Consider the following 13,131-nt stretch of genomic DNA (forward strand, 5'->3'; position numbering starts at 1 on the left):
CTGATCAGTAATACTAATTGCTATAATACAAATAAAAGAATTCTGAACAAAATATGTTGTATTGTTACTGTTTAAGGGACAAAAGCAGATACTTTATAAATGTGAATTAGGGCTGTATTTTTATTCATTTGTATATAATGTGTACCTTGCAATTTACAAGATTTTTTTAGCGTATGGAGCTCTGGACAAAAGAATTAAGAAACTTCATACTGTTATGAAAGCTCTGCTTTTCACTTTCAAAAGAAGTACTCATGACAACACGTTAACTGTGTCAGCACTCAAACTTCCAGCTTCCTGAAGGATCCTCAACAAAATGTGAGCTTTTTGTTCTCCTGTTGTTATTTGTACTCTGGATGCTGATGGTTTTCTACAAGACCAGAATCGTTTGAGTATTATAAATATAGAGGAATGCTTAACTAATGCAACAGAATCCTTCAGAGTTCATTTACTAAATATAATATGTCTGCTACCACGGCAACGTTCTTAGCATTTTTAACACTTCCTGAGAGAGATTTAAAAACTGTCTAGATGGCATTAATGCTCATAAATAACAACTTATAATCCTCTAATAGGAACTGAGTAGTAGTTGCAGAGTGAGTGCTATTATTCTGGGCATATGCTTGTCATAAGATTGCACAACCACAGTGATTTTTTTGTTGATTGCAGACGAGATGAAATACTGTTGTCATGCCCAGCATCAGCACATGTCCTACGCATGATAGCTGTGACTTAGCCCTGCTGTGCAATTAAAAACTTCTCTTGGAAATGTTACGCCATGAATGGCAGTGTCGAGCTCCGTTTGTGCCTTAGAATAACTGCTGCTGGTTGTTCGTGTTTCCTCTTTGCATTTTGAAAATACTATGTGTGGAAGCAATTTTAGTTCCCTAAGGTAACACTAAAAATTCTGAACAGCATAAGGATTTCTGTGTTTGCAAGCAATTTAATATCACAATAGTACATAAGGCTCATCCTAAATAAAGCATTGGCAGTCCTTGATATAAGACTTGAGGAAGGATCTGTGCTGGTGTGCTGAGTATCAAATAAAAAGGTGTGAATATCTGCATGATTCAGTTTCATTTGATATGGACTGAGCATTTCTACAGTTGGGATTGATTGAGTCAAGCCACCCAACTGCCTGGCACTTCCATTCAATATCAAATGGTTTTGAAATTCTGCTTCCTATCTCCTAAACAAATACTCTTCCACAAGTGTCAGAAGACTTCTAAAAGTAGTAAGAGAATTAATAAAACTTTCTGAAGGCTACCTTTGAAGCAGTTGGAATTTCAAATGTGGATTGAAAATTTAAAACTCTTTCAATACTGCTGATCATTGATTTCCAGAATAATACATTAGAGATGGGAAAGATCCTAAAGCCCTTTTTAGGTCTTGACAAATTAGCTTGGGCATTAATATTGTCAGAGGTGTGGTCTTTCTCTTTGATGTGCTGACATAGATAATGTGTTAATAGTAGGGAAAGAGATGTTACTGTCAGTATTATATCTTAAATTTTTTAGTGGTTTAAGTAGATGCATATTATTTCAATATTCCACTATAAAAATATAATTCATAATACTTAGAAACACTTCCATGTCTAGTTATACTTGCACAAACTCCGTGTTTATGCAGCAAACTGCCTCTCTACATTAAATTTATTTTATACAGTTTGTACATAGAAATTTGACTTTACCTGGTACTACATGAGGATGTTACTACTGGGAAATTGTTTGGGGGAAGCTTTTGCATAGGCTTATTCAACTGAATTGTGAACACTGAATTAATTGCATTTTGTTCTGTCTTTTTGCCTCCTGCTATAGACAGTCTACACAGTCTTCTGTGACCTGTTCCCACTTGCAACAAGTGTACATTAAAACTTTATTTGAACACCTGAACTCACAGAATCATATTTGCTCTGTAATCTACATTCAGCCCCTTGGACAATACAGTGGGTTAGTGTCACTCTAGTGTGATAATCTCAAGAATGCATATGAGAGAGATATACAGGCATTTCAGGTATCTTCTTTAAAATTAGTTTTAAGTTGATGTCAATTTAAAGGTCAGCCCTTTGGTTTGTTTCTGGCATGCCTGCAGAAAACGTGTTTTGAAAAGGATATAGGAAGTGAAGCACCTTCCAATGAGCCTAATGCTGGGTTGCTTTTATGAGATCAGTGTGCCTTTTAGAGGATTCTTTGGGTAAAGGGCAGCCTCTTCACTTACTGAATAAGGAAAAGATACTGGTCTTCTCTGCTATGACAGGCAATAGAGATGAGATGGGATGGAAGAGAAGAGGTAGTGGACGATACAGAGCTCTACCATTGTGCTTCCCAAAGAATATTTAAGCATGGACAAAACATTTCTTCCTTTTTCCCTTTGGTATCCAGTAGTTGTTGTTGGGGGTGGGGTGTTGTTTGGCTTTGGGGTTTCAGGTGGATTTTTTGTTTGTTTATTTTTTAAGGGAGAACAGCAGCATTTAAAGGAGATGCTGCAATGTTTTGTCTGGTGTGCTGATGACATGAAGTTCCTTTTATTCTTCTCCAGGTGTTTATTACAAGATTATGGGGAACTGGATGCATTGGCTTATGTGTTTTGCTTTAGTCCTCTGTTCCTGTGTATAAACTACTTCTGGGAAAGTTTCTGGTTAGAGAGTATTAAATGTGTTTCCTTACCCACCTTTTTGGTGCAATTTAAATTAAGTAAACATATCACTTTGTTAGCAAACTGGGAACAGTGGAAAAAGCTTTCTTACATCAGCAAGAAAATGGATGTGAAATTGAAAGTCACATATTGCTGATTGGTTTGCTTAGTAAGACTGGAAATTAACAGTTTATATTGTTAGAGCCCTACAGAAGTAAACTGTACAATTTGAAAATATTGGTCTCCAAAAAGTATTGTCAAGTCCAAGAGTGTGTAGAAACCTGCTCTAGGCTTGCAGGCACATTCTGAAAGGGGCAGATGTACGTCTTCATGGGCTGCTGTGCTCCAGGTTTCTGGTGATGTATAATTGCACATCAGGCCTAAGCTTGCCAGATTTTGAAGAAATAAACTGCTGCTAGAAAGATGTAAAACTACTACATTCCACTGTTGTTAATAATCCTATGCTTTAGTTAGTTACATGTTTTAAACTGATACTTGTTTGCAGAATAAACTGTGGTTGGAGTAGTATAATATGAATTCTTTAGAATAAATGTAGCATACAATGTATTGTTATCTCTCCCTTGTAACTGTAACTCAGAATAACTTTTCAATAAAAAGTATCTGGTTTTGTATATTTTTCTTCAAGCCTGGCTTTCTCATGAAAACTGGGTAAGCAGGATTTTTCTGGCCCATTTACCTGTTCTTGACTGGGACTACAGTCACTAAAAAATACTAGCAAAATGTGAAAGAAGGGCATGGAGGTGTTGGAGAAATTCCCACAACTTTTGTCTGTGCTTGGCTCCAGACCATCTACAGCAGGTGCCCTCATGTCAGAGTAAATACAGAGGGTGGACCCAGAAAGTAAGATGAAAACATTTGAGTCTATGTTTTGCTAGTCTTGTGCACAGAATAACACTTTTCCATGCACCCTATTGAGGTTCCTGCATTAGTACAGTATCAGTCTGGGGTTTTGACTGTAAATTTGATGGACAAAACCACCTGACTCTGGGCCCTGGTTTCAGGTGTACTGAATCTGGGTGTCAGGGTAGTGGAAGTTGCTGGTGTGCTCAGTGCTATAATGACAAGGTCTATCTGACCTTAACTATTGGTACCCCTTAACTATTTGTGCTTGTACTGCAGGTAAACAGAGTGCTTGTGTAAGTGGAACTTCTGGCTGACCCTCACTGCAATGTGTGTAGAGGTATTTGATAATAAACTAGGTTAAATTGTATAACTTATGTGCCAAACCCATAAATTTTCTGCCCTGAGCTTCATACAGGCTCCTGGCATCCACTTGGTACAGACATTTCTGTCCTGTTCTTTGCTGTTACCCACAGGTGAGCAGGCAAAGCTGAATGCTGAGTAGGTAGATGTGTACTGCAGTTAATAAATGAGATGCTGTGTTCACATTCTTTGTCAAGAATTGGAATCCTTGGCTCCTTTTTTCATCCTGTCAGGATTATATGAAGTCCCTGTGAATGACCACATGAATTATTTGTGTTACAGTGAATTTCAAGAAACAATCCTCCTGCATTGCAAAGGTGCATATGCATGTGTTACAGATCTGCACCCCAGCTTTGCCTGTGCTACACAGCATGGGCATGCAGATACATTTTATTTCCATGTTTGGGGTGAAATATTGGGGGGTGTTGCTGTGAAAAAGCTGATAAACTTGATTCAGTAAGCACCTTGTCCTGCTGGGTGTTGATGTACCTACCCCTGAAAAACACCCAAAAGTCAGTTGTGAGTCAGGTTGTTTTGGGCTGGGCTTTTTGTTTATTTTTTTAAGTCACTGTGGTTTTGTGCTTTCACTGTTTTCTCACTTTTGGTTCTATTCCTTGTGAATCATCAGATTATTGGGAAGGGGGTGGTGTGGAGCAAGAGAAGCAGCTTGTTCAGTTTCTGTGTTTCATGTCTCCAGGTTGGATCATGTGATTGTTTCTGGGTTTCAGAGGGCTGCTTTGGACTATGCAAAGATAGTGAAAGAGCCAAGAACCTGTAAAAGTGTCACTAATTTAGGGAGCATAGATATTTTAAAGTTCTGGATGTAATACTTCCATGAATCTTGGTAGTGCATGAAGGCCATGAAGAGTGAGATGTGACCTGGATATTCTGAGGTCACTAGATGTTATTCCTCATTTTAAGTAAATAACAAAGAAAGAATGTTAATGTTTGTCTACTACACCTGTTGTAATAATAATAAAGTAAAAAATGTTTTGGTACAAATTTAGGAGGCTACATGTGAAATCAGAATTTATATGAACTGTTTGTGTGTTGAAGAAGTTCAGATCTGCTTCACATAGTTCTCTGTTGTTTCCCTCATGGCTTCCTGAAGGTTCTTGTGGAGTTCACATCATTCTAGTGATTTTGTGCTGACATTCTCTAAACTTTCGGTGTGTCTACTTCCATTTAGACATTTTAACCAGAGAAATACTTTTTGAAAAAGAAGCAGGGTTCAGTTTTAATCCAGAATTTGATCAGGATATGACTGACAGTACTGAATGGAATTTTGCCCAACTGAACCCCCCACCTCACCCCCAAAAAAACCCAAAACCAAAAAATATCAAAAAGAAAAATAGAAGAAAGCCTTTATGAGGGGGCAAGTAGAATTTGGGAAGGCTGGGCTAGACTGGAAGGTGGAGCATTAGCCTTTCTGGAGAAGGAATATTAAGTTTGTCTGTTTAGGTACTATGCAGTTCTGTGATATTTGTGTTTGTTGATCTCTTATGAACAAAGCGAATAAATATTTTCAATTTACAGATTAGAATACAAAGCATACTTGTATTGATTAAGGTCATCATTGTTTGTAAATAGCCATGTTGGGACTGATACAGAAGCTCCTCATGACTCCTTTTGCGGTCATTTTTCAGAAAATGGCTGGACTAAGTTGTGAAAGAAAAATGTAATTTGTAGCTATGTATAAATTATTAACAAAGAAAATTGCCTGAATGTTCTTGTAATAAATGTTAGGCATTTTTAAATTACTTTACAGCCACCTAGGATATGCTGTTTTGTTGTACCTTAATGCTATTTATAATCAGTCCCCGAATTAGAAACAAGAGCCAGGCCTTGAAGAAATTCTAAATTAGAAAGAAAGCTGTAAGATGTCCATGATCGTCCATGATCTGTATCCTTAGTATCACAATATTCTCTTCATTGCCTTTCTTCTACTACCATTCTGAGGTACAAGATGCAGTAACATGATCACCTGGAATTAGGCATTAGATTTAACATTTTTAGTATCCATGTGGAATCTTACATATTCTTTTTCATAGCCCTATATACGTCCTCATTATGTGAAGTACTTGATAAGCTGGCACTACTCTTAGCTTCTAATACAGCATCCTTGATGTTTTCTCAAGTTACAGATTCCCTGCAGAAGCTCTTCCAAATGCTCCTTTACTTTGCTTTAAACTTGACATCTCATATTTACCTACCTGTTTTTAAACTTGCAAACTTTCGGGTTCCCCTGTAGCCAGGACAAAACATTGTTTCTGTTCTTGCTAGTGAATGTTTTTTAAAAAACCCCAAACCTAACTTTAATGTCTTCAGCTTTAGAATCAATTCTAACATTAGAAAAAACTATTCATATGTCAAACAAATATAGAGAAAAGAAAAATGAATGATACTCTAGGTATGAAATTACTGTTCTCTGGTGCCTGTATACATAAACTTTCTGAAGGAGAGACTCTAGCTTACTATACAGTGGAGTCCTGCCTAGAGTTCAGGCTTGCAGAGGTTGTCATGGTGCAAAAGATAAGTAAGACTTGGCTTAGTCCCAGTGGTGAAACATGAGAACCTTAAAATTACTTGGTCTGTTACCTGAAGAATGCTTCGTTGATATCCAGAACTAACTGTAGTAAGATGTTGATGTTGGATGTGCTTGGTTCTTAACACATGCCTTCATAGTAATTTTCTGTCAAGCAGAATTAATTTTATAAATTAGGTTGTTGTGAATCACCTTTCTCTCTTTGCTTGTTTTTAGTGTTGTACGTTTTTGTGAATATGTGAGATCTTTTACTGCTCTCTTTGAGAGAAGAACTCCAAAATGGGACTTCGTGTACAAAACAAAAAGATCTGCCCTAATTTATGACTCACTGAAGAATCTTTTCACTGTCTTTATGCCTAGAGTTCAGGCACTGTGCAGCCAGAGTAACCAACCACACAATTACTGAGTTTTGTTCTACTTGAGTAGAACAAAAGTAGTGTATGGATAATGACAGTGTTGTCTAATACCACCAGAAAAGATAAATTCCATCTAAAAGACAGTGGTATTTATATATAAAATGTCTCCTCATGGAAAGCAAACTGTGAGTGCAATCTTGATCAGCTGCAGTGTGTAGCATCTGGCAGGAAAATGCCATGTAAGTGAGCACTGTTGTAAGAGTTGTGTGCATTTTTTAATGAAAATCTTTAACTGTGTTCCCTGTGAGTAAAAGAAGCAGCTGCTGGAAATTCAGCATATGGTTTTACAAACCACTGAAATGCACAAAGGCCTGAGTTGCTGTAGTTTGTGGAGTTACTTGCACATGTAAAGGACACGTGAAGGGCTTATGTTTGGAAGGTTATCTGGTTTTTTTCCACCAATACTACCTCTCTACAAACCTTGCTTATCTCTGTCCCTTGATAACCACAACTTCAGCACTACTCTTGCTAAGGACTACGTTTAGCAGGGATTTTCAGTGTTTGAACAAACATCTAGATTATTACCTGTTTCAGTGACTTAAGCTAACCAGTTATCTGATTTGAGTTTGCTTTTAATGAAACGTTATGCAGAACATCAAGCAATATGATTCTTGGTACACATGATGCTTACCAACAAAACACTGTAAATCATTAATTAGCTAACTCGCATCTGCAGAAAGAATGGTTCGCCTGAAAGGACATTGTGGAAGAGTCGTGGCTTTGAAACTTGTGGGATTTGAGACTCGTGCTCTCCCAGCCATGCTCCCTCCCAGATGAGGGGAGGTGTGAAGCGGTGCCACAGCGCTGGCGGGGGGAGGTGTGGGCTGTAGCTCAGGTGCTTGAAAAAACAAGGCAAACCTAGAAACCCGTGCATGTGTTTCGGCCTGAATCGCGGCTTTGACTAGGTCCGGCAGCAGGTGCTGAGGTGGAGAGAGGTTACTCTGTTCACCAGTGTGGTCACCGGTGCTTGATGCAAGTTCCCCAACAGGAGAGCGCGAAGGCAGAACGCGGTGCCAGCCCCGCCGCAACAGGACCGGAGGCTGCCCCGCTGTCCCGCCGGAGCGGGGCCGCTCCCCGGGGCCGGAGCCAGCCCCGTTCTGCCGGAGCAGGACCGGAGGCTGCCCCGCTGTCCCGCCGGAGCGGGGCCGCTCCCCGGGGCCCGAGCGGGGTCGGAGTGCGAGGCGGGCCCTGAAGGCGCGCGGCGGGGCTGCCGGCGGCGTTAATATGGCCCCGCCCCTCGGCCGCGCTCATTGGCGGGGCGAAGGCGGCGCCGGCCAATGGCGGCGCGCGGCGGCGGGGCCGCGCCAATGGGGGCGGGCGGGGGCGGCGCGTGCGGCGCGCGGCTGAATGGGGAGCACAAAGCGCGGCCGGGACGCGCCGCCACCGCCGTGCCCGGGAGAGCCGCGGCAGCCCCGCACCGGCCCCGCCGCGCTGACAGCGGCGCCGAGCCCACGCCTCTTTTCTTGCCTTCTTTTTCCCCCTAAGTTTTTTTCTTTCCTCTTACCCTTTAGATTTGCCCATTTCTCTCCTTCTCCCCCGGTGCCTGTGGAAGAGGCGCTGCGGCCGCCCGCAGGCACCGCGGCGTTAGCGGGAGCGGCGGCCGTGTGCATGAGCAGCGCGTTTGCCGCCGGCCGTGCCTCACCGCCGGGGCTCCGCCGCTGGGAGGCGAGACGAGGCAGGAGCGCCGCCGCAGCCCGGCCCGCCCCGGGCGGCCCCCCCGCCGCGCCCCTCGGGCAGGGGATGCTCCCGCTGCCACCGGCTGCCGCATCCCCGCGAGCCTGAGCCTCGCCCGCTCGCCGCCGACCGGCCCGCGGCGAACCGCCCGCCTTGCGCCCGGCCGCGAGCGCCGGGGGCCGTGCCGGCGCGGTGCGGAGCGGAGCGGGCGCGCTGCGATGCGGGTCCCTCGCGGCGCCCCGAGCCCCTGCGGCCGCCGCGGCGCGGGCGAGGACGAGCGACCGTGAGCCAGCCGGGGCTGCGCGGTGTCCGAGCACCGGGGCCGGCGATGGCGCTGCCCTAAGCGTCCCGCCGGGGACACCCCGGCTCTGGGGACGCCCGGCTGCTCCGGAGACTTTGGGGGCGTTTGCGGGATTTGCCTTTTTTCTTTTTTTCTTTTTTTTTCTTTTTCCCCCCTTATTTTTTTCTCTCTCCCCGCTGCCTTTGGAGGTTTTCTCGTCCCTTGCGCCTGCCCGGCCGCTGTGCCCTCGCCCGCGGCCCCGTCCCGCAGGGCATGTCCTGGTCCAACAGCGTCAGCCCCCCGGGCTTCGGCGGCCCCGCGCCCTGGGCGGGCACGGAGCAGACCCGCTCGGCCTGGGGCGAGGCGGAGGCCCGGGCCAATGGCTACTCCTGCCCGCCGCCTCCCAACAGGTCCTCGGGCAAGAAGGCCTCCCGCATGTCGAGCAGGTGGAGGAGCGAGGAAGACTACGAGCCGCGGAACCGCGGGGACAGCGGCTGCAGGATGATGAGCAAATCCGCCTGGCAGGAGCACGGTGACGACAGCCGACGTCACCGGTCCCGCCACCCGCCCGGCAGTGATTCCCCCGCTGCCCCCAACAATGCCAGCCCCCGGCAGCTGGGGGAGCAAGGGGAGGGGCGGCCCCGCTCCGTGGAGCTGGGGCTGGAGGAGAAACGCATCAAGGCCAAGATTGAGGAGCTGGAGGAAGAGGACGGGGACGAGGGGGACTCCGAGGCGGCCTTCTCCATGGGCAGTTGTTGCAGTAGCCTGCTGCAGATCTTCAGGTCCAAGAAGTTCCAGTCTGAGAAACTGGAACGCCTCTATCAGCGCTACTTCTTTCGGCTTAACCAGAGCAGCCTCACCATGCTCATGGCCGTGCTAGTGCTGGTCTGTGTGGTCATGCTCATCTTCCATGCCGCACATGGCCACTACGAGGTATCCTACGTCGTGGTGCTGTCCCTGGCCATCCTGCTGATGGTGGTGCTGTGCATGGTGTGCAACCGCAATGACTTCCACCAGGACCACATGTGGTTGGCGTGCTACTCTGTCATCCTGGTGATCCTGGCCGTGCAAGTGGTAGGGGTTCTGCTGGTGTGGCCCAGAAGCGCCTCGGAGGGCATCTGGTGGACCGTCTTCTTTATCTACAGTATCTACACGCTGCTGCCCGTGCGGATGAGAGCCGCGGTCATCAGCGGGGTGGTGCTTTCTGCCATCCACCTGGCCGTCTCGCTCAAGATCAACGCGGAGGATAAGTTCCTCCTGAAGCAGGTAGGCAAGCCCTGAGTGGTTCGGGTGTGCTCCCAGCACCGAAGGGCGAGGAAAGCAAAGTTGTCTTGACTTCACAGGCCTGCCTGATGCTGGAAGGCTGACAGGGCTTTCACTCAAGCCCTTTGGTTACTGCTGCCAGGTGGGATGTTGTACAAAGTGGTAGTTAACCTGTAATCTTACTTTGTTCCCCCCACAGCTGTGCTGTTTTCTCATTTCTGCTAAGTTAAGGCTCTAAACATACAAGAAATGTACCTTACTGGGTTCTCGTGACAGCTGCTCCAGCACTGTCAGCCAGTCCTGCTGATGCCCTTCAGTTGTATTTAATGTAAACAGCCTTGTGCTAAGCACACCTGTGGAAGGGTGTCTGCCTGTGCTACCATGTTACTGAGAAATGTGTAGAGAGCCTGGCTGGCTTTGTGAGCTAGAGGTTATCCTTGTGTGTCACTCTGGGTTCTGTGTCAGTGCAGAGCTTAGGCATTGGAAAGCGTGCTCCATGGGAATGTGGGATAGGCTTTTGGTTTAGCAGCCAGGTGTTTTTCTCTGAGATATGCTGAAAATATCTACAGTGAAGCAGCCCAGAGTCCATATACAGCCAGAAATAAAAGTATTTAAAAAGTATAAATGCAGGTTATTATTTAGTTGTGATATCATGTTAAACTGAAGCAGTTCAGTTCACGGGAACAATAAGGCTATTATCAAATGCATTACAGTGCAATTTTTAATTACCATATCTGTATAAACAACAGCAATACAAGGCGCCACTCTTCTTTTCAAGCAAAGCAAGCAGCCTTGGGACTCATGTGCTTTTAAGCTTACCCCACACCGTGGTAATCAAGAAACTGTGGACTTAAAATGTTGAACGTGTGAGGCAATTGTCATCCTTCTGATGTGCAGGACTCTGAACAGGGATGAGCCTGTCACAGAGTCAGCCCTGATGCTTGTGTGAAACCAGGGATTGTTTATTAAAATCAGGTGTTCAGTAGCTTTATAGCCCTATCGCGCAATACAGAATCAAGCTTTGCATTCTGTGCCCACCTGGAGTCTTAGTTCTGAGTTGTTTTGAGTTCCACCTATGACAGTGGCAAGAGAAGTTGCAGGGTTTAAATAAAACCTCATTAGGATGAGGCTGGCATTGCTCTGCTACACAAAACTGCCCATGAAATTGTTCTCTTCTCCCCTCTGCCCAGTTAAGCCTGCTTGGGCACTTTCTGGCTTAGTTCTTAGTTTGTTATAGATATTTTTATAAAGTGTACATGGCATATTTTTCTTACGCTTGCTATAAATGTCTTTTTGTGCATTTCTAGTGGAGAATACCCTGTGAGTGGCACAGGTGCTGTTTTTCTGCTTGACTTGAAAAAGTTTGCTGATGGCCTCAGCTCTTTCCCACTGGGGCTCTGGTCCTACAAAGCCTTCCGTGTGCTCTTAGCTTTGTAAACCGAGACTTGTCCTACTGAATTCAGTGTATCTGGGGACTGTGTTCTTACATGTGAGGGTAAAGCCTATCAGGATTTTGGTCAGAAGTCTTAGCAGCCTTTTATGAGCAGAGTTGAGTTTGGAGGATCCTAATGAGTGCATAAAACATCATCATATTGCAAAGTGTTGGTAATGGTATTTTAATAGGAAGGAGCCTAAATTGCAAAGGACAAATGATTGCCTCCCTCAGCAGAGAATCTGGGATAATTACAGCTCCCTCCCTTTTCAAACAGCAGGGTTATTTGTAAGAGGTTGGGCTTGTGTGTAGATGTGCACTTGTCGAAGGTTAAAGCATGGGCAGTATGTGATGGTACAGTATGCACAAATCTGTGCGTTGCGCAGTTGCTTTCCCTTTCATACTAATGCTGGGTTTTTCCTGCAGTTTGACAATAAACATTGAGTTAATGAGGACTGTCCTAGGAGTACTCTTACTTTGTTTTCAAAGACGGAGCATCTCTGCACATTGCCTGCTTATTTTTCCTACCAACACCATCTCTATCTTGCTATGGTCTATGTTGGTGTAGCTCTGGCTGAATTCAGTGGGGTTGTACAAGGCGAAGAATCAGATTCCTTGCACGTTTGTATATGAACGTGAGCTGCTATCTCTGGCTGTCTGATAGAAAATCTGTTCTGCTGAGCACATCGCCTCACAGCTATTAAACAGACCTTCCTCACTGGGGCTGTATCTTGTTGCCGTGGAAATGGGTTGTGTTCAGCTCTGTCCCCTCTAATAGCACGCAAGCCCTATTTTCCTCCTTCAAACTAACCAGGGGCAAAGGCAGATGAAGACCGATAAATCAAGAAGAGGGAGTTAAGTTGTTTTCAGTAACTTCTTGCTGGCAGTCACATCAGCCTGTGTTTTGTGGAGCAGGAGTGGATGCAAATGCATTTGTGACTGTGTGACCAGATGGTACTTTATACCCAGCAGTCGTAGAAGAAAGACAGGTTAGGATGTATGTCCCTATTCCTCTCTTTTTTCGTGGCATTTTGAACTATAGCACTTAAGTGAATTCTTCTTAATGAGGATTTTTGTTTTTAATCCTCTCACAGTTGTTTTCAAGCCACAAAAAAATCATACACTCTAGTTATTATCCAGTGACATTCAAAGCTGTGTGACTCTTGTGTAGACACTGAGCACTTTTAGGAGGCTCAGGAGCCTTTTAAAAACTCTTCTTCATCAAGAGAATGAAATTCTTGATTTTAAGTCCCTTTTGGGAGAAAGGCAGCTTATTGAATTCCCTTGCCACGGATGCATGATATTACTGTCTGAACTGTCTCCCAGCATTACTGAGCTTCTGTCACCAAACTCTGGTTGAAGGCTATGCTAGTCAGACTTCGTGAGAGGGTTAATGCAGTCTGCTGTTTTATGAGTCGGTAAGGTGACAGGAATAAATGTGGTTGTGATTGTTCTGTTTTAACTGAGCTGCCTTTTTTAATTCTTCTGGGGTCACTGGATTTGGAAAGTAGGCTCTGACTTCTTGTTTGCTGCGTGGAGGAATCTGGGGTCTGTCTTTCAAAAGTGTGCCTTGAGCACCCCAAGCACCCCTACAAAAAGCAGTGGGTATATTTGGTAGTTCTGTGAGTCTGATCGGGTAGAGGCAATGATCTTGGCTTCCTGAACT

General features: G+C 44.9%; 1 protein-coding gene across 1 annotated transcript in view; it reads left to right on the forward strand.

Annotated features, from left to right (window-relative positions):
- The first annotated feature begins 8,216 nt into the window (after positions 1 to 8,216).
- The window catches only part of ADCY5 (adenylate cyclase 5), a 218,761-nt gene continuing 213,846 nt past the window's right edge, over positions 8,217 to 13,131 (forward strand). Inside the window, exon 1 of the mRNA XM_071562687.1 lies at positions 8,217 to 10,036. Within this exon, the coding sequence (XP_071418788.1) occupies positions 9,044 to 10,036 (993 nt within the window). The 5' untranslated portion in view covers positions 8,217 to 9,043. The remainder of the gene's footprint in view (positions 10,037 to 13,131) is intronic.

Source organism: Pithys albifrons, chromosome 8 (assembly GCF_047495875.1).
Source record: "Pithys albifrons albifrons isolate INPA30051 chromosome 8, PitAlb_v1, whole genome shotgun sequence".
Lineage (NCBI taxonomy): Eukaryota > Metazoa > Chordata > Aves > Passeriformes > Thamnophilidae > Pithys > Pithys albifrons.